At 43.7% G+C, this 21,754-nt stretch overlaps 2 protein-coding genes and 1 long non-coding RNA gene across 4 annotated transcripts; 2 read left to right on the top strand and 1 right to left on the bottom strand.

The window, feature by feature from the left end:
• Positions 1-631: 631 nt before the first annotated feature.
• On the top strand, positions 632-4,876 carry LOC310782819 (fish-egg lectin-like). Its single transcript, XM_083643582.1, has 5 exons — positions 632-751; positions 833-1,072; positions 1,710-1,921; positions 3,203-3,327; positions 3,928-4,876. The coding sequence occupies exons 1-5, from the start codon at positions 697-699 to the stop codon at positions 4,064-4,066; spliced, it is 771 nt and encodes a 256-aa protein (XP_083499708.1). The 5' UTR covers positions 632-696; the 3' UTR covers positions 4,067-4,876.
• A 6,983-nt stretch (positions 4,877-11,859) lies between these two features.
• On the top strand, positions 11,860-13,349 carry LOC310782631. 2 transcript variants are annotated; one of them, XR_014553036.1, is made up of 3 exons: positions 11,860-12,035; positions 12,859-12,983; positions 13,158-13,349. It is a non-coding gene; the product is annotated as an uncharacterized lncRNA (long non-coding RNA). The 2 variants fall into 2 exon arrangements; XR_014553037.1 differs by having other exon boundaries at positions 12,859-12,987.
• Positions 13,350-13,662: 313 nt separating this feature from the next.
• LOC310782132 (uncharacterized protein) lies at positions 13,663-19,797 on the bottom strand. Its single transcript, XM_083642825.1, has 6 exons — positions 19,453-19,797; positions 17,679-17,812; positions 16,951-17,098; positions 15,938-16,186; positions 14,069-14,333; positions 13,663-13,879 (listed from the first exon to the last, which is right to left on the bottom strand). Exons 1-6 carry the CDS (start codon positions 19,794-19,796, stop codon positions 13,679-13,681), a joined length of 1,341 nt encoding a protein of 446 aa, XP_083498951.1. The 5' UTR covers position 19,797; the 3' UTR covers positions 13,663-13,678.
• Positions 19,798-21,754: the final 1,957 nt, after the last annotated feature.

The raw sequence follows: 21,754 nt of genomic DNA, 5'->3' as shown, positions 1-21,754 counted from the left end.
AATTTGATGAAATTCCGTTAACGAACATCGTACGGACGGACGGACGGACGGACGGACATATGTACGTACGTACGTACGGACAACCCGGATCCATAATGCCTCCGGCCTGGCTATTGCCGGCGGCGGAGGCATAAAAATCATAATTAAAGCTGGAAATAAGGTCCAGGTTGTAAAAAACCTGAATTCTCCTTTAATCTGTTACAATACATCTCTTCCCCTATGGGGATTAATGTCATATTGTGTCATATGTGGCAAATAAACTAATAAACTAAACTAACACTAACACTAACCCTAAAAAACGAATGACTTGCAGCTGGCGGGGGTGGAGTTTCTGCAAGCCGGACAAATGGAGTTGGATTTATCTGTGGTAAACATACAGTATAGCGAAGGTAAACACTGTCCATCCGTTTATATTAACAACATTATAATGATACAAAGTGGGTTCATAATCGGTAAAGCCATCCTTTAAAATGATTGACCTGATGGAGAGCCGGATGGAAATGTATCCCATCCGGCTTCCTTTGAACTTCTTGGTGAACCGGTTGGTGCTGTAATATGATTTATGGGTCAGGTCCACTGTATGCTTAGTTACTGTATATAAGTGAGACAACGCTTCATTATTGCAGGACATCAGCTCCATAGAGATACGAGGAACATCCAGAGGTGCACAACAGAGGCAGAGACACCACAGACATCATGAAAACTATTGCAGCTTTCTTGGTGGTGCTGTGTCACCTGCACATCAGTCATGGTAAGTCACCATCTGATACTATGTATTTTCCTGCAACATAACAGAATAATCCACTCACTGATGACGATTTCCTCTCCACAGCCTGGAACTGTAACGAGGGCCCAAACCTGACCTATGCCAAACAGATTGACGCTGGACAGGGACAAGTGGTCGCCACAGACAAAAACAATCGCAACTATTTCCTGAGTGGATCCACCTGGTTCAAACTGCCCTCAGCCAGCCTCAAGCACATCACAGTGGGACAAGGAGGGATGTGGGGCGTCAGCACCAGTAACTACGTCTACAAATTTGTGGGTGGCAGCTGGAAATATGCATCTGGAAGTAAGAAGGGGAGAATTTGTTGTCATTTGCATGCCTTCTTTCACCTTGGGGAAGTTGGGTCATTGCTGCAGTAAAGTGTAGTAGATAAATTACCTTACTGAAAAGATACACACACAAAAAACAGAACATATTAAAAACTTCAGATACAGTAGCCGACTAGTCGTGTTTGGAATGGTTCATTCATTCACTCACTCACTCACTATTCTCCAGGTGGTGTTTATCATATACTAATACTAATATGGGGAATGATCAAACAAGTTTCGGACACTAACTCACTCTTCCTCTCCTTTGGTAAACACGGCAGCATTGCATTGTGGTAGATAGGAGAACATGTAGGGTACATTCTGTTCACTAGGAATTGCGATGCATTGTGGGTATTTTATAGTGGACTATATAGTGAATCAAATTAACAGATGAGAATTTGGACACGAGTACAAAATGGCCAACACACTATATAGTCCACTATTTCTGTCATAGTAGGGACCGGTTTCGAACAGGGCTAGTGTCTTCATTGTGCTAATACATTGCTCCTGTGAGCTAGAAAGAATCCAGACAAACAGATTTACAAAACATATTTATGAAGTCAGGACAACATGCTGACTAAATACAATACCTCTGTGTTTTTCCTTGTTTGCAGGTCAAATGAAGCAGGTTGACGCTGGTAGTCTTTTCACTGTGGGAGTCACTAGCAGCAGCTATGCCTACTGTCTACGGAGTAGCTACACTTTGAGCTTCAGCAAGGGCTCTATCTCCTGGAAACGTCTGTCCAGTAATGATATTCTCTACTACAGCTGCGGCCTCTACGGATGCTGGGCAGTGCTCACAAACTACAATGTCTTCTTCACAAAGGTGGGAAACTGTTTGCAGAGCCCATGAAACCTTGGGCCCTATCTTGGTACAGGCGATATCCCCTATTTGCACTTGCGCACCTGTTCTAGTGTGCCTTAAGGGCAGGGAAGATAGTAGTCCGCTTTGTGCATTTGTCCAGGTGTTATGCCGAGTTTTGCACCCCCGCCCGGCAGTAGCTAAATGCATCCCCACCTCACGGGAGCATATTGTAATGATTTATAGAGAAATGTAACTGTTTAAAAGTGATATAATTGTCTGGGTAGACGTGACCTCCCTGATTTCTAAGTTAAAACAGCCCAGAAATATGTTGGGGATGCAATTCTCGGCGGGGAGGCGGAAACGTTCACGGCATGTGCCGCAAATTAGAGCCTTGCCAAATCATCTGCGCCCCCAAAATGCCAGCGCAAAAGGGATTTGGGCGGTCTCAAGTAGCAGAATTATTCACAGGTGTGGCCAGGCAATGCCTGGGCATTACATCAATAAAAACCAATTGGATTCCCGTCTCGCAATCGCTGTTTGCGCGAGGCATGCAATATGCTGTAATTCTCTCCATGCGTAATAGAGTGGACTTACTCGTGCCGAGGACAGAGAGAGATGGAGAGAGCTTATTGACAGATAGTCTGTGGTGCCAACAACCCTCCGGGTTATGGAGGTGAATAGCCTATGTCCTTTGTCGAACAAGTTTTCTCAATTCATTTCCCTCTTTGCGATGTGATAAAAGTTTCTCAGTGAGTTATAGTTGATTGCCTCACTGAATTATCTGCTAATACCCAATTTTAGCAGCAGAATTTGATGTCCTGGCATAGCAAGGCTGTGCATAATGACATATCCAAAAGGAATTTTACTCTGCACTGCGCACGGAGATCATGGTGCGCTGAAGCGCAACGGGGTATTTAGCGTGTAAGAGGTGCTTTTAAAAGCTCTTAGCGCAAAGTAATTGTGCACTGCTGAAGATAGGATAATGCCATCTATCCCCACATTTTTGTGCTGAGACGCCTAGTTCGGCATGTGGCAGGCCTATGTCCAGTCAAATTATAACAGGCATGCGCTTGTCCACGCCCCCAATTTACATTGCAGCGTTAAACGAGCGCAAACACTAAATTACCGCTTTTGCGAAGATAGGGCCCCTTAACTCTTATGCTATGTTTATATTATTATTATTTAGCACATTAATCGAACACTCATAGATCATGACTGCCATGATTCGGTAGTTACTGATATTATATATTTTTTTTGTGTGCAACTGATGGCAGTCGTTCTGATGTTGACACCTCTTTACAGGGTGTGAATCCGTCTACCTGCTCTGGCCATAGCTGGCATAAGGTCTCAGGAACCTTGAAAATGGTTGAGATGGCCAGTGACGGCAGTGTCTTCGGAGTGAACAGGTCCGGCCAGGTCTTCGAGAGGTAAGCCATTACTGTGAGCCAAATACCCATAATATTGTGTCAATATAATAATGATCCCAATAATAAACTAGAGGGCACTGGGCAGAGTGCATGCTACCTAGAGGGCACTCGGCAGAGTGCATCATGCCACCACTGGCGCTTTCAACCTCTCTACAAAGTTGTGTGGTGTAGCATAAATCCGTTAAAGTTAGGTGTATTTTTGTGATTGCCATCACCCATTGTCATGCCCCCTTTTGACCAGTGGGCGGACATTAATCAGGTCTACTGTAAGTTGGACCGTGTCCTACTTTTCTACAAAGTTTCGTGCAAGTTTGTTCATGACATATCCTGACAAACAAGCATGGGCGAAAACATAACCTCCCGGCCAACTTGAGCACATATTATATATATATATATACAATAATAATAATAATAATAACAATAATAATAATTGATTGGATTTATATACAGTACATACACAGTATACACAGTATATATACAGTATACTTCCTCAATACTCAAAGCGCGTCACTCAGGGGAGGGGAAGGGGTGAGGGAACTCAACTCATCGACCACTGATGATCAATTGACAGACTTATACATTCATCTCCTCTCTCAACAGAACCGGCATCTCCAGCAGTCGTCCACAAGGGACCGCATGGAAGTCCGTCCCCCTTTGCAGCATGAAGCATGTCAGCTACGACCTGGGAATTCTCTGGCTCGTCACCACCTCTGCTCAGGTCATGCGGTGCACACGCTAATGTCAGACGCACAGCGACGTACAGACGTACAGTTCTGTGTAACGACAATCCAGTCCTTATCTGCTCTATACAATATCTTTCTCTTTTAGTTATTGAAGAAGTGTGATTTTCTTAGGACAGAGTAAACTGTTTAAAGACCCCATAAAGTCATGTTTTAAGATGTATGTAAAATATTCTACTTTGAATAATAATTTGTGTCTCATATGGTCCCCCCCCCCCCCTCCCCCCCCCCAAAAAAGGTTGAATTATCTTGTTACAATTCTTAAAATCTACTCCTTCTCCATCATTACAAAATGATAGTGTATTATAGAGTCTGCAAATATATTTCATCTCAAAAGTTTTCCTGCTGGACACAAGATGTCTCCTGCTTCACTGTAAAGTCCATTCTCAGTGTATGTGCACCGGAGGCTTCAAGTTTCCACATCACAATTAGTTAAATATTGGACAGGGATTAGCTTCAACTATTTGTGACATCTCAAATCATGTCCCACCCCTAAAATTGGATGTTCAATGAATACAGAGAAACGTTCCACTTTCAGCAGATAAATGTGAAAACAGCCTTCTAGTGTCAAACTAACTCACAGACATCATTCTGAAGCTCAAACACCTGAAGGAACAAGAAGAAAAACAAATTTTTGTCTTTAGGGGTCTTTAAGTGTCTTTTTTTAGAGAGATTACTGGGGGGTTTCTTTTTAATATAGAGCAATATAGAGTTTTTTCCTGTTTTTTCTGTCTGTTTTGGCTAAACTTGTCTAACAATATGCATTTGCATGTAATGCATTTTCATTCAAGCTGAATTAAACTATTTGCATCCAACCGGTTGTGGTTGTGTGTGTGTGTGTGTGTGTGTGTGTGTGTGTGTGTGTGTGTGTGCGTGCGCACGCGCGATTTGCAATAAGATTTGGCTGGTGGCTGGTGGTCATTTTGGACCCTGTCGAACACAGGATAACACAGGATTTACAGCGCAGGTACACTCAATTAAAGCCAAACCCGCTAATTGACGACAGACATATTGAACATTTAGTCAAAATTAAGGGCTGGGACCATAAGGGATCATTTCATCCCAGGCCCCAGTCCCGTCCCTGAGGCTCTGGGTTATGAGCCCCCTGAGTTCTTGGGCCCGTGGGCCTGGCCCTGGTAGGCCCATTCATTAATACATCACTGGTTAAGCCGGCCAAGAACTATCAGCAACAAAGGCTGAATGTTGCATCGCCTCACGTAGCCTGTGTCGGGCCCACACTCTGCAAAGACTACAGCCGGCGGTCAACTAGTGCAACTAGTGACTGCGGATATACAAACCAGATACATGCAACAATGCAGCGTTTGCCTACCATTTTCACACCACTCTCACTCACCACTCGAACAGTTTTCAAATATAGCTCATCATGCTAATCAAGAATGTATCTGACAAAAACAGTTGGCAAATGGCACTGGCGTTGTCAGCCCTTGCCTGGTCTTGTGTGCTTGTGGAAGAAGAAAGGAAGATGATAGGCGTTGCGGGTATATTGGTTCTCTAGGATAATGGCAGAAATCCAACTTCACACACACACACACACACACACACACGCGCGCGCGCGCGTGCACACACACGCGTGCACATACTATGGCACACTCCCAACAAGCCATCAGTCACAGAGGGAAAAGCAATTATAGCAAAATTACTAATACCAAATGCTTTGGTCAAATCAGCCTTAGAATAATAAATGTATGCATTAATCGGTGGCTAATATCTATCCTCCATATAGGATGCCTTTCCACAGCCTCGGGAACCCGCGTCCCACAGACAAGAATCACATTCAATTGCTACTTGTTCTAAGCCACTATGTTTTTTTTCTCTCTTTTTCATATGTATGTTTATTGGGTTATCAATCTTAAACATACCTTCCTCTGAAAGTATGACGTTACCCGGTTTTACAAACACAAAAAACAAGGCATAACACCCCACCCCCCAACATGAGAAACAAGTTCACATAAACATGAGAAAGGGGGGGGGGGGGGATACAAAAACATCAAAAAGGGAGGAACCCAAAGAAAGATAAGAAATATAGGCATATATACTACATGCCCATACAGTACATACTACATACATACTGTACCAACACGTTCTCACTCTGACCGCGTAGCATATTGACGCTTTGTCCCGTCCCTTGTGCGTCGCTTGTTACTAACATGGTACCCTTGAGCGACCCATGAAACGACTTGGGCTATCCGACTAAACTCAATGTAAACCCATGGAAGTCATCTTTGACGCTCATGGCAACTGCTCCCCCATTAGTCAACTGCTCCCCCATTAGGGTCTGGGGGGAGGTTAGGTTTATGCGTGGGGGGTGGGTGAGGTTAGGTTTAGGGTTAGGGTCTGGGGGAGGTTAGGTTTAGGCATGGGGGGTGGGAGAGGTTAGGTTTCGGGTTAGGGTCTGGGGGAGGTTAGGTTTAGGTGTGGGGGTTGGGAGAGGTTAGGTTTAGGGTTAGGGTCTGGGAGAGGTTAGCTCCTCCCCCCAGACCCTAATGGGGGAGCAGTTGACTAATGGGGGAGCAGTTGCCATGAGCGTCAAAGATGACTTCCATGGGTTTACATTGAGTTTAGTCGGAAAGCCCAAGTCGTTTCATGGGTCGCTCAAGGGTACCGTGTTAGTAACAAGCGACGCACAAGGGACGGGACAAAGCGTCAATATGCTACGCGCTCGGAGTGAGAATGGGTTGACTGTACATACGTACATATATACAAATGTAACCAGCTGCATATGGCAGGAACTCCCCAAAAAGTCACGAGGACAGCAGTAGTTCAGGTTGATTTGAACAGACAAGATATCCCAGGCAGCAGTGAATATACAGTCACAGACAGGATGGTCACAGCCACTATCACTTCTCTTCAGTCGCCTCGTTCAACTCACAGGTGTTATCCTATACAATTGAATATAAAAAACTCCAAGAAAATAAATTAATCTTAATTACAACAGTGTCATCACATACCTGTGTGAACAGACAAGATATCCCAGGCAGCAGTGAATATACAGGCACAGACAGGACGGTCACAGCCACTATCACTGAGTGAATACACACAGGATATCTTTTAACTTATACATTTACAATAAGTTTTCTGTTCACACTTAACACACATGGACAAGGTACAATTTACATCAGAGTTCCTTTTCTTAAACTAACCAAATTACTTGCTGATATCAACACCAGCACCGCCATTACTGGGCTTCTACCCACGTGAAAACCTAACGTGAGTTGATATAAACACTTGGGTAATTACGTTTAAAGTTGTATCTTCTACAATGATTTGGAGGGAACGTACAGAACGAACCACTCTAGAAATGAGAAACAAAAGTACACACCTTCTCTTCAGTCACCTCATTCAACTGAAGAGGAAGTGAGCGCGCTCTGTGAAAAGCAGGCTGGAACATACCAAGTATTCGATCCCACTGGGGGGGAAAGACAGAATGCGAGTTGCAAACAGGAATGTACCAAATATTCAATTCCACGGGGAAAGAGACTACATTCCTAGATACTTCTTTCCTAACTAAAATAAAATAAAAGCCTTGGCAGACATTGTAAATGCTTCACAATTAACTGGAACTTATAGAACTGTTTTGTAAGGGGCACGGTGGCTCAGTGGTAGAGCTGTCGCCTCACAGTCAGAAGGTCCTGAGTTCGATTCTCGCCTGGGACACTGTGGGTGCTGTGGTTGTGTTCCCCCCCATATCTTCAGTGCCCACTGCCCAGGTGGGCTATCTCGTCGTAAGGGCCTTTCTCTCTGTGTGGAGTTTGCATGTTCTCCCCGTACCCCCCAGGGGGTTCCTCCGTATATAACCCCCCCACTAAAAACATGCAGAAGATCAGATCGTCATCGTCATCCGACCAGTGACGACAACATCCGAAGTTGGTCCCCGGGCGCTGTACGAGAAAGCGACCGCTGCTCCTGGCCTGCCCCCCGGAGGAAAGGACATGCCTGGATGTGTTAAATGCAGAGGACACTTTTCACCGGCCACCGTCAGCATGAGTGTGTTGTGGCCGCATGCATGTATTGTGGTGTTCGTGTGACAATAAAAGACGGGCTTGTCCGTTACGAGAGTTTTTAAGGGACTGTTCGTTATTTATGGGAGGGGGGGTATGGTGCAGAAAGGGGGAGGGGTATCAAATATTTTTTTGAGTAGCCTACTGGGGAGGGACTTATTTTGGCTTTAGGGAGGGTTATACAACTTTCATTTTTTGTATTTTGTATATATTTTTAAATGCGTTTTTTCGTTCCAAAATTCGTGTTTACTCCCCTATTTATATCTATGGTTTACCTGTATGGTGACTGGACTCCGCTCCAGACCGCTCGCCGCTCGATACAGATTTCACCCGCTTGCACTCACCGCTCCGCTCAAAAGAATAAAAGAGATAAAAAGGCCAGGGTGTTTTAATTTGCGTTTAAACGCCTGGGCAATGGGCATTGCTCACTACAAATAACATGAGCTCAGCAGAGTCGGCTGCATGCTCGTTTCTCTTCCTTCTCGTCTTGCAGCAGCTGGCAAGAAAATAGTGGGCAAGTAAGCCCAGTCTTATTGGAGGCTGGAGCGGACATCACAGTGCATCAGTGTCACTCATCCAAATAACGTTAAATCTGCAAGGGATATATATAGCACCTGGATTACATACATGTTTCACATAGGGTTGTGTTTTGATTTTTATTGTTTTATTTTGTCCAATATTGAAATGTTCTACAATTGCATGTTGTGCTAACATAAACATTATTTATATCTACCACTTAGCCTATTTAGGCTGATTTAGTTGCTATTTCTTGTCAATGTATTACCCTCAATGCATGCTGGGAGATTTCACATGTGGCTCAATTAGCCACGCACCGATGCATTCTGTTTCGAACATGTTGTGATTGAAACTGGAGCGGGACTGAGCGGCACTGAGCGGGTGATCGGCTTTATAACTAGGAGATAAAGCCGTTTATGGGCTGGGTACTAAACGTTATATGCTCCCCGCCCCCTCTCTCCCCCGATGTCATAGGGCGCTATCAAACATAGCCAAATCATCGGAAAAGGTAATATTTTCTTCAGTATACCTTTGGTGTGAATATGATAAAGTGTGGTTATTTATGGTGGAGGGAGGGTCATGCATTTATCTTCAGTCACTCAGGGAGGGACATGGAAAAATATTTATAGATCTGGGGAGGGTGAAGGAAAAAAACGAAAACAAAGTCGCCCCTGCACCATACCCCCCCCCCCCCTCTCATAAATAACGGACTGTCCCTTATCAGTCCGAGTTGGAAGCACTCTCTCCCGGCCAGACAGGCGGGAGAGAGTCGTATCCTCATGCACGAGCCCAGCTCCGGGCCGCGCGCAGCAGCAGCAGCATGAGCCATGAGAGCCGAGGCGGGGGCTTTTGCATGGGATGAGAACATTCTGACATTTCCGCAAACAAATCTCATCGCAGTTTAGCGCACATGTAAAATATAACGCTATACTACGACGTGACAACGTGACAAAGCTGCTCTAAACACATCGGCTACTATAATATATTTCCCTGCATCTCATACTGATTAGATCGGTATTGAGTTTGGACAGACTGAATAGAGAGCCGCAGGGATGACGTATTTTTGTAGGCTGAATGCGGAAGTCCCGAACTTCCTGGTTCAACACTGTTTCTGTCTATGGGATTTTTGAATGGGTTTTTGCCGCGATGCTTCAAATACGGTCTCTGGGCAACGCAAGATTAATCAAACGCGAACCAGAGTTCCGTCGGATAATCTTCACACATGAGGACCACTTTCATGAGTTTTGAAGCGTAATTGCGAGCCCTAGAAGTAAAATGCTCGAGCTAAGCTAATCCAGAACTACACACTGTCGCATAGGCTTTCACGTCACGTCAGCACTCAACCTGGACTGTTGTTGATGTGTGCACTGATTACCCCGGGCTGAACGGGGCTGAACCAGGTGAGGGAAAGAGAATTTCCGTGTTCGCCCTTTGAAGTGGTGACGTTATTGACGTATATATCCCCATCGACTCAAAAGTGTAGTCTCATTTAGCCGTTTGCTAGCTAGCCGTCCTTTTAACGGCAAGTAAAAGCTTCAAAACTCGTAAAAGTGGTCCTCGTGTGTGAAGATGATGTTACTAAACACTGGTTCGCGTTTGATTAAGCCAGCGTTGCCCAGAGAGCTTATTAGAAGCATCGCGCCAAAAACCCATTCAAAACTCCCATAGGCGAAAACTGTGTAGAACCAGGGCTGTTAGCATCGATCATTTCCGGACTCGTTACTGCGGCTCTCTATGGGCCGAGGAGGAGGAGAAAAGCTCTGCAGCTCTGCCCTGCGCCCTGAGAGGAAAAATCAGAGGTGCTGTAACTTTTAACAAGAATCACGAAAAGCCCCAAAACGAAAATTAAAAACGGATATCATGGCGCGGTTTATCGCAAGTTGGACGAGGGAATGACGTGGAGAAATCTCGCATTGTGATTTACATGAGCGTGAGAGCGGGGCGTTTGTCGTGACTATTGTGCTGTGCTGCGCTCTCGCGTCACTATCTCACGTAGTTAAACAAGACGCCGCACACACACATGGGAGAAAAATAATTAAATTTCTAGTTCGTCACTGAATGGCCAAATTGATATAACTTTCAACCATTTTGAGCAACGCTGTTTCCATACAGGCCACCAGCGTTGGCTAGTTGTTGATATTTATAAAGATATTGCAGCTCTCAAATAAATTATTTTCGAGGCGGTGGGCAAACTGTAATGGCGTCGATTTCCGAAAGAAATTCCTGAGCTGAGCACAGCCAAAGAGTATAGTATAGACAAGAGTATATGTAATTTCTTGTTTTTTTCCATAGGTTTTTTCAAATCACTGTTCTGATACATATGTGGGGGGTAAGTCCCCCTTTAAGAACACACACACCGGCCCCAGGTCTATGAAAACACGCCCAAAAGAAGCAATGGCTATAAATGACCACAAGAGGGAACCATAGCTCTGTTTAAACTGGGTAATCACTTGCTGAGGGGAGAAGGGTCTGTCTGTCACAGACAATTGTGTGTGTGTGTGTGTGTGTGTGTGTGTGTGTGTGTGTGTGTGTGTGTGTGTGTGTGTGTGTGTGTGTGTGTGCGTGCGCGTATGGAAGCGTATCGGCCCAACAATTATATATGAAATACCACAATGATATATGAAATACCACAATGATATAAATAAATAACTCCATGATATAAATAAAACAGGCAATGAAATAAATCAAAAACACAATGAAATAAATAAAAACCCAATTAAATAAATATATACATTTATTTATTTCATTGTGTTTTTGATTTCATTGTGACTTTTCATTGCCTCTTTTATTTATTTATTGATGACTTTTCATGACCACTTTTATCTATTTCATGATGACTTCTCAAGTACATTGGTCCAAAAATTAAATCATAAATACATAATTAAATAAATAAAAAACACAATGAAATAAATAATAAACGCAATGAAATTTAAAAACAAAATGAAATAAATAAATGTATTTATTTATTTAATTGTGTATTTATTTATTTCATTAGGGTTTTTATTTATTTAATTGTGTGTTTATTTATTTCATTAGGGTTTTTATTTATTTAATTGAGCTTTTATTTATTTCATTGCGTTTTTTATTTATTTCATTGGCGTTTTTATTTATTTCATTGTGTATTTAATTATTGGACCAATACAGCGCCATCTGTCAATCAACCCAAACGGGGCGGGACCATAGGGTCGGACCTATTCGCTGATTGGGTACTCCTCTGCTCTCGGCTGCTCTCGGCTACTTTGGTCTGTCTGCAAGACCCTGACCCACTCCACCATGTTTAAATGCCAGCGAATTACCTGTATCACAAGTTTTTAGTGGCTGATAAAAGTTTTATCGTCGATTAATGAAGTGAATGTAGACTTGAATGAGATAAGAGATGCAATGTTGGAGGGATCGTCAGCGGGAGTCAGCTGACATCAACGAACACTAACAGGTAACGTTAAGTTGCAGTTTTTAACGTTACTGAGACATCCAGCTACAGCCAGCATTACCGGTAAACTAGCCTTGTTTAACCAGATTGTAAACGGCATTAACCAAGCTATAACGAGACAACACAAACAAGGATCTAGTCAGGAGAGAAGAATATAAGTGTCATAAAGCGATCTTGGTCTGCAGGACATGGGTGCTAGTAAGCTAGTAAGTGAACGTTACTAGCTAGTTACACCTGAAGGCTAGTCTCCCTAACTGGCTGATAACTGGCTAACTGGATAACTGGCTAACGTTAGGCCATGATAAGTAACGTTAATGAGCGTTGAACAAGTCCTATGATAAACTAGAGAGAAGGGGTTACAATCTGTGGTTACAGCTATTTAGCTGTCAGTGTCCAGTAGATCCCTCTCTTACACAGACAGATCGACATAGTCTACCAAAACCTAACACGTTATCTTGACAAAAACTTTATTGTAAGCCCCTGTTGCACACATTTCCCTCCATGGCTCCCTTGAAAAAGACATAGCCTATTCATCTCAACAAGACTGGTTAAATAAGGTTTATTAAAACTAATAATACATGCATTGTCATAACGTTGAAGGCAGAATATGCAGCATAGTCTTAAAAACACAATAACAAAGTAGGCTATGTTGCTCATAGAAACGATAATTCTCAATAATCACATAGCCACTAGAAGTGTGTGGCAGCTTATTTAGCTACAAAGACCCTGCCTGGCTCTGCCTGTATTTTAATTGTGTTGGTTGTCTTGATTCATGTAACTTTTCAGTTCAAAATGACTGACACATTTCTCTCCCTCTTGTTTACAGCTTAATGACACAATGATGGAGTCAGCATTTCATCAATTGTGACCACAGCCATGGAGGATGTTGCTGTCAGACCTCAATCACACAGCCAGGGAGAAGATGGACTGGACCTAGGCTGCACAGATACTGTAGGTCAGCTGTCACTTCCCTAACCTCTTAATCCTCCCATCACCTCTCATCTATGGCCACTTTGTCTACTCTAGAATAATTTCACAATAACCAGTTACCATTATATCCTGATATGATTATGTCAGTACTCTGTTTAACTGGGATTGTGGGTACATGTGTTCATTTTCCTTCAGGTGTGGACTTCACCAAGCAGAAATGGCCCAGCAGTCCCCAGTATCTGCATGACTTGTCTTCATCGCCATGGTCTCAGCCCTGCTGCATGCAACAACTGACATGGAGCAGCTCAAACAATGGCACAGTAGCAATGTGTGCAAGATATGTTTTTTTGCAGGGGGGGGGTGACTTTCCCTCTCATCCACATACCAAGTCCCCTTTTGACATTGGAACCCTTTGTAAATGAAGGAATGACATTGAAAACAATGTGCTGAAATGTTACTATGGCACACTCACACTGATTAACCCAAACATAAAAAATGGCACATGGTATTTTGTCCTCCCGTCTTCTCCTCTCTGCCAACATAAAGCACACATGTACATCCAGTGCATTTCTAGGACTTCCCCTGTAGTTGTCATTCATATCTTGCACTCAAGCAGGTTAAATTAAACTGAACATTTACATCAAAATGACTGCTGAACTTATATTTAAGCAATAAAAGGATTAAGAATTATTTTGGTTTCAAGTGTTTATTACATTTTACGAAAACATGTTTTCCAGCTCCTCTACTGTTGAACTGTAAACAGTAAGTGCTTCGCTCAGGGGAACATCTCGGCTGGGCAGTCTTGCAAGCTCCTCTGGGGTCAGGTCATGGGGTAACTGGATTTCAGGGATTTGGACTCCATCATCCCTGTCCACCAGCTCTGGACCATCAATGGTTGCACCATAAAGTGCATCAACCTAACAAAATGTCAGAATTAATTATTGCATATTACCCTACAACTGAATGCATGTAGTCGCTTCCTGTTAACAAACACACTGGAGCCATGTAGCCACCATGACACACTTTAGCATCATCAGCCTGTTTACATCCAAAATAATGTAGGCAACCACTACATCTGGGGCTAGCTTTAGTTTGATCCTACTTACTGCCTGGGGATCTCCAGCAGAATCTCCATTCCGTAGCCACAGCTGGTAGGGTGACTGGTTATTTGCAGTTCTCAGACTGTGGAAGTTCCAGGCTTCTTGGAACCTGCCAAGGTGACTCTGAAGCAAAGGCAGGAACACCCAGTGTAGAGCATACAGATGGATTTCATTGTCTGGCACCAACATCCCCGATGCTTCCATCGCATGGAAGAGTGAGTGGAACAGGTCCAAGACTTGTATGTATACATCTCGCCAGAGACGCTCGATTCTACAAAAAAGAAGAAAAGAAAAATAACTTCTAAGAATGAATAAAAATAAATCAATGTTTATTTGTCACTACTCATACACGTAAAAGCAGCTAAATGCAATGTGGGGTATGTGGGGACTAAAGACACACCTTTTCAGGCTCCATCTGGGCCCTTCTTGATCTACGGTAACTTCTTTCTCTTTCTTAAAAAAATAAACTAAACTAAACTTGTACCACTGTTCCTTCAGAGGTTGTAGGTGTCATAGACTGTGTTGCATAGTTGATTGCTCTATTGCTGACAAAAATGTGTTAATGTAAGTCGCTTTGGATAAAAGCATCTGCCAAATGATGTAATGTAATGTTCTCAAAAAATACTGTACAACAACATCAGCGTAACACAATAAAGGGAGAGAGGAAAGAAATATATATAAATGTGCAAATAGGGCATAACCATTATGTGCGGAAACCTTGGGTATCAGTCAGTATATAAATGGGAGCTAGGGCTCTATCCGTTTCTCTGTCTCTCCCACTGTGATGTCATAAATCCCAGTATTCTTGTCAGGTTGGTCATTCATGTAAATTAGACTGAGATGCTACTTCTTAAATGCAAACCAATAGCTTCTTTCTGGCTGGTAATTTATGTAACTTATGTAAGAACAGTAGCCTCTTTTGTGTTGGTCTCTATTTTATTTTGTGTTGTATTATTTTTGCTTATTTGATTGTCTTGTTTGTAAATGTATGTTTAATGTTCTATGTGGACCCCAGGAAGAGTAGCTTAATGCTTTGCATAGGCTAATGGGGATCAGAATAAATCAAATCAAACCAGTGATGTCATAAATCCCACTGTGACATCATCAGTGATGTCATAAATCTGACATCATCAGTGATGCTGGTCTCATTGGCCACACAGCCGCCGCGCAGCAGCCGAGCTACGAATGCGAGCTGAAGGATGGGCGAGGCCGCGCAGCCGGTGAGCCTAGGAATCGAGTATACTATAGCAGCAATAGCAGGTTACCTTGTATTTTATACTATAGCAGCAGTAGTAACATTGATAGAACATTAAAGACAAATATGCAAAAATAAGGCATGACCATGGTGCAACATCAACAAACATTAAAGAGAAAAAGTTAAAAAAATAAGGCATGTCCATGTGTAACCATACCTTTGATCATTACACATGGACATTAACATTACAAGTATAACATTACAGAAATGACTATACGAGGAATCAGCGTGACGTCACAACAACAAATCACCGCAAAACACTCGGAACCGCAGCAGTTAACTAGTATGAGTTGTGCCAAACAAACTGTTGCAGTTTTAAAAATCTACACCGCACAGCTGGGGCTAGACTAGAGTGAGCACTCAAGGCTCACTCCATAGGGTCCCATTGAAGTTTACAAACGGAAACGCAGTTTGTTTACCAAAATGCTGCTCGGCTGATGCCTCGTATAGTTCCACAGTGCCAACCCACTTTAAATTTTTTAAATACCTGCATGTATCAAGTTCTTGAACACTGTAAAAACTTAATGTTATGGTATAAATATTTCACCATGTTTTTATGTGTAATGTGTAGGCCTATACTGGGTTGATGTGTATACAATTAAGTGAATCATTTAATTTACCTCTGGTTGTGCACACTCCTCCCAGTTATATGGGAATTGCGGTTTACTCCCTGGGTTTGGACCATGAAGTGGGCCACCTCAATGTTTTCACCTCCCTTATCAGATCTCACACGAGATGGCAAACCATATTGCCTGACAGCACCAAGGAAAGCATGAAGTACTGTCTCAGCACGGTTGTTGGTGGCAGGCGTCAGGAACACCACAAGGCGGCTGAAACCATCAATCCCACCGTGGATGACGAATCGCCAGCTTATTTTGAGGCAAAAAAAAGGTTAGCATGAGTAAACTGACCAAAGATTCAGGTTAAAATTTTAATCAGAATCAACTTTATTGTCACATCCATTGTGTCACATCACAGGTTTACATGTTTAAAGAAGTGGGTGAAAATCTTTTTTTCTTGCAAGCGCCACCATTTTGTAGTTTTTGTGAAAAGGAAAGAGGAGGGTAGAGATAGACAGGTCAGCTAATCAAGAGATATATACATAGCATAGTAGCAGGTATGTACTGTACATGAGGTTAGCAAAAGCAAAAATAGCTTCCTATGCAAAAATGTACATAAGGTGCAGTTCACTGGAACAGTAACAGTTATTCTGCAGTAAAAAGTCCACATAAGCTAACAGGACCACAAAGTCCGCAACATCAGTGGGAGCTGGGGCTCTGTGTCTCTGTCCCACTGATGACATCATCAGTGATGTCATAAATTCACAGTGATGATGTCATAAATTGTGACATCAGTTTATCAGTGATGACATCAGTGATGTCAGAGGCATTTGACATCATCAGTGATGCACATATACACACACTCGTGCGCGCACACACACACACACAGACACAAGAGACAGACATGCACACACACACACACATCATCAGTGATGATGTAATCAGTCTGAGGCTCACAAGAGAGACTGAGGGAGAGGGAGGGAGAGAGAGGGAGCGGGAGAGAGACAGAGGGAGACATTGTGCGCACACCTACAGGGCAGGCAAGGCCACACAAGGGTTTAGGGGTTACCTACCGGATTAATTTGTGATTTCCGTCTATATGCCACATGAAATTTGGTGCTGCAACATTATATTGCCGGCGATATAGTGTCCGGTTGGCCAGAGCTCGAAATTCTGTGCCCTCTGGGTCCACTCTTTGGAGTGATTTGCGCACTCTTGCAACTTGACATGGTAAAGGGAAAGAGATGTAATTGAATTGTATGACAGGATATGCGATAGGCTATGAATGGATAATAATAACAACACTTGTGATTAATCTATTAATTATTTAGATTAAATAATTATCTTGAAATGGTGGAATATTTAATGGGATACAATCATAGAGACACTGCGTAACGCGTCATCATTCAGAAACCACGCCCAAGACGGGGGAAAACACAAACTCCTGTCCAATCCTGGCGTTCTCCTATGTCACGTGCATGGTTGCGTGTTGCATCAAAAGATTGTATATACGGAAGATGAACACTCCAACTTACTTCTTGACAGCTAGATCCACATTTTTCTTCTCACCAATTCTCAATGGCTTCCTTGTTTTGCTCAGGAGTACAAAAAAACTTTAACTGTCGATTTTTTACATTTGTTTTCTGCGCAGCCCACCACACAACAGCTTTTAGCTATGTTTAATTCAAGGAAAATTACGCTGGTGTGTGGAAATGAACGGCGCTCTTCCCCCGTGATGGGCGTGGCCTATTACATGCAGTGTCTCTATATGGGAGGACTGATGCTTTAACAAGTAACCTACTTTGCATGAGATGACCTCTTGTGCGAAGATACGCTCTCATCATGCGGTATCCACACTGTGGGTGCGCTCTGTGGATCTCCAGCACCAGAGTATCCAGCTGCGCATCTGTGACATTTGAATACATGGCTGACACACTAACAGAGGAGAAAACAAGGTCCATATTAAAGGGGTATTTCACGTTAAAACACTTCTGGGGTCAATTTAACAACATACTTGGGCTTTTGTGTGCACCCCTGGCAGGTTTTAAGTTGCTTGATTCAATATTTAGATATGTGATATTTATTTCATCAGACACGCCCCCCTCCTATAAACCCATTGAACTTTAAACTCCATTTTAACCATGAAGAAGGAAATCTCTTGCGCTTCAGCTCCCCAAAAGAGGGAGGTTGGTGCTTCTCAGAACAGGAGGATATCACAACAAAGGAAGAATCTGGAGCACACAGGTCACTAGTGAGAAGGTTTCTTTAATAGGCTAAGTGCACCAACATTTCGACGCAACGCGTCTTCATCCTGGCGACGCGTTGCGTCGAAATGTTGGTGCACTTAGCCTATTAAAGAAACCTTCTCACCAGTGACCCGTGTGCTCCAGATTCTTCCATGTTAACCATGTTAGATTCATTGAAAACACACATCACTGGTTCTGGTGACCAACTTAAAACTGTCTGGGGGTGCCGCTAAGTGACGACAGGCCGCAATGCCACAAGCAGAACTAGCTGAGCGAGGCGCCGTGCAGCGTGTCGGTGGACCGGCTGGAGCTAACCTCTCCCAGCCCCCACACCTAAACCTATAACCTCTCCCACCCCCCACGCTTAAACCTAACCTCCCCGGGACCCTAACCTCTCCCACCCCCACGCCTAAACCACCCCAGACATTAACCCTAAACCTAACCTCTCCCACCCCACACATAACCCTAAACCGAACGTGGGACGCTTGACGAGTTGAGTGATAAATGTGTTGGGCTGTGGGCATTGTGGGCCGTCGGCACTGCGGGTGGTCGGCATAGCGAGCGGATCCGTCTGGGGTGGCACACAAAAGCACGAGTAGACGTTAAGATGACCCCAGACATAACAAGTGAGGTAAATCATTGTTGCAATAGGGTTTTGCTGAAATAGGCTATGTAACTTGCTGACAACAGAGGTTTCTATCAGAGGTATAAGAATGCCCAAATACCATCGCACCACGAAGTATAAATCGGGCTTCATGTACGAGACTACGAGGCCATTTACACCTGGCGTTAACATGTGGTTTCTGCCATCAGATTGCAATCAGATTGTATTTTATCACTTCAGCCTGATTCCATTTACACATGGCGTTAACATGCATTTTCTGCAATCTGATTGCAATCAGATTGCAGAAATGGTTGTCCTCTCAATCCGCATAAAGTTGCTGTATCCAGATTGAGAGGACACATTGCATTTACACTTGTGTTCAATGTGTACACACACAATGCATCCCTGACCACCTCAGGAGGTGGTTTGGCCGATCAGATTGCAATCCTTCTTCAATGCGTTTTGGGGGTGTTTACACCTGGCATGTCCAGTGATAAAACACAATATGATTGCAATCTGATGACAGAAAACGCATGTTAACGCCAGGTGTAAATGGCCTCTACACCTTGCCCCGTTGCGACTTTTCCTGTTAGCTATTAGCATAGCTAGCAGAAAGAGTCCCAACAGGGCAAGAGACTACCTAGAAACAGCTCAGGACTAGGCTACATCACTTCAACACTAGACAAGGCAAAGCACACATTACAGAGTGGTAGAAGAATTCTTACCTTAGACCATTTTGCTGCATTTTATTGAGAATGGTATTTTTGCAGACTCCATACAGGGCCGCGATTTCTCGAATTTTGAAACCATGACAAAGGTACCACTCTATAGCCTCGGCGGGTATCTCAATGGTAGGTCTTCCTACTCGCCTTGCCACTGGGAGAGCCTGTAACACCTGTGTCAATTTAATTAGAACACCTGAGGTGTCGAGACCTGTGAAGGCAGAAAGTTCTTCCACCCTCTCTGAGATGGTTTTCACCCTATCACAAACATCAGTTGCTGATGCTTGATGATTCTCTAAATCGTCTGCTAAATTATTGAGAGCTGAAACGAGTTCTGCTAACGCCATGCTGTCCCGAACGTAAAGGCGGAAGTTACGTCTTCTTCTATTGTTTTATGGCGGCAAACAGCTTTTTGTGCATTACCGCCACCTACTGGAGTTGAAAGTTACGTCGATGCTGTGTGATCTGTTTCAAAGAATTTGGATTGATAGAGTTGACATACGGTACTTTTTTTTTACAACAGCGCGGCCGCCATTTTGGACCGTTACACCGTGGGCAAGCAGCACAGAACCACGACACAACCTACAGCTAATCACTTTTTGGCACAACATCAGGAAAGAGAATATGGTTAGACGTTATTTTGCTAGATATTTGTCCTGCGGGACGATTTACTGGCCTCATTACGGCAGTCACCTACGGTCCAAAATGGCGGATATTACTGGCCACTGCTGTTGCAATGGAGTAGTCTATAGTTTTTCGGTTCTTATTAATCCAAGTTCTTTGTCTGTTTCCATTCGCCGGCATGAAAGCTTGTCGTGATTGGTACGCCGTGATGCAGTAAGATTGCATCTGATTGGCCAGATATGATCGAGGCGGCAGAGGGAATTCGCAGTAACCTCATGTCACGGCAGTATTGTGGACAGAGGTAGAGAATTGAACGAGAACACACACTACACAAGATGGCGGAGAGCGGTAAATCAATGGCAGAGCTCCTCAGAGAGGCAGCACAACTTTTAGAAGCCATGCCTGCGACTCCTCAACCCGACAGACAGCCCGTCATTGCTGGTGAAGCTCAAGCTGATGCTTCTCCACGCTTATCAATGATGAATCCAACTCAAGGTAAGTGTACTAGCTAGAGCTAATGGCGGCCAGTCTGTTTTGCTAGCTAGCTAACATTAAATAGCCTAGCCTAGTCGGACACGACAAGTAGCTAGCTATAATCAGGCCTAGGCTAGCTAACATTAGTGGGCTGGATAGCTAACTAACGCTACAGTGTTGCTAACTTAGCACATTTGTCGATTTCCAAAATGCGCCTAGCGCCAAATCTGGGTCCATTTTCTGACCAGGGTGTATGTAAATGTGTTGAATTGAACGGATTTTGCCTTTAGGCGCCAATAGCGCCTTAGCTTGGAAAAGAGTTGGCAACACTGGCGACCTAGCCCCATAACATGACGCTGCTACTGTACTCTGATAATATTCTCGTACAGCAGTCATTGTCACACAGCGTTCGAATCCTCAATAGGTGGAAAATGCTGTTAAAAAAGCTCTCCTACCCCTACCCGACCTCCGATTGAAGATCTGAAGATATGATAGTCCGCCTAGTGAAGCTAGTAATTTAGCCGGCGCTGTTAAAATGATACTGCTTGCGTGAAACAACCGTTTAGAAGCAGTCTTTGCACAGCCTGTGCCGTATTGAGGACAGGAGAAGCTTCCTAGTGCCCACAGGAACCGTGGGAATTTGAGTATTTCATGACATGTTTTGCTTCCCAGGTGAGCTGGATTTGCGTTGATCACTGACAGCCGTCTCCATGTGACTGCATGTGTTGTTTGCTCGCTGCGTGCAAGCGGTGCACCATGATGGTGAGATCAAACACACCCTGCGGTAAATTCAGCGCAGGCTGTACAAAGACTGCTTCTAAACGGTTGTTTCACGCAAGCAGTATCATTTTAACAGCGCCGGATAAATTACTGGCTTCACTAGGCGGACTATCATATCTTCGGATCTGCAATCGGAGGTCGGATACAGGTAGGAGAGCTTTTTTTACAGCGTTTTCCACCTATTGAGGATTTGAACGCTGTGTGACTATGACTGCTGTACGAGAATATTATCGGAGTACAGTAGCAGAGTACAATAGCAGCGTCACGTTATGGGGCTACTGGCGACCTAGCTACATAATGTAAACGGACTGGCTTGCAAGCAGGCGCACGTCACTTAAATCCAGCCAAAGGTGACAGCATAGCCAATGAAAACAATCAAATGTGTAATTTCTAATGCTTTACTTATTTTGCTTTTTTTTATGCTGAA

This window comes from Poromitra crassiceps (assembly GCF_964638095.1).
Source record: "Poromitra crassiceps genome assembly, chromosome: 9".
NCBI lineage: Eukaryota > Metazoa > Chordata > Actinopteri > Beryciformes > Melamphaidae > Poromitra > Poromitra crassiceps.
This window is presented reverse-complemented; position numbering and strand designations above follow the sequence as displayed.

Bases quoted from the DNA above. Each gene is read 5' to 3' on its own strand.
- LOC310782132 (XM_083642825.1), bottom strand. From the start codon at position 19,796: ATGGCGTTAGCAGAACTCGTTTCAGCTCTCAATAATTTAGCAGACGAT. The intron at 17,099-17,678 runs GTAGGTTACTTG...TACCATGTCAAG, and splicing joins AAGAGGTCATCTCATGCAAA to TTGCAAGAGTGCGCAAATCA. The intron at 16,187-16,950 runs GTAGGTAACCCC...CCTCAAAATAAG, and splicing joins GGAAATCACAAATTAATCCG to CTGGCGATTCGTCATCCACG.
- LOC310782819 (XM_083643582.1), top strand. From the start codon at position 697: ATGAAAACTATTGCAGCTTTCTTGGTGGTGCTGTGTCACCTGCACATC. The intron at 1,073-1,709 runs GTAAGAAGGGGA...CCTTGTTTGCAG, and splicing joins CTGGAAATATGCATCTGGAA to GTCAAATGAAGCAGGTTGAC. The intron at 3,328-3,927 runs GTAAGCCATTAC...CTCTCTCAACAG, and splicing joins TCCGGCCAGGTCTTCGAGAG to AACCGGCATCTCCAGCAGTC.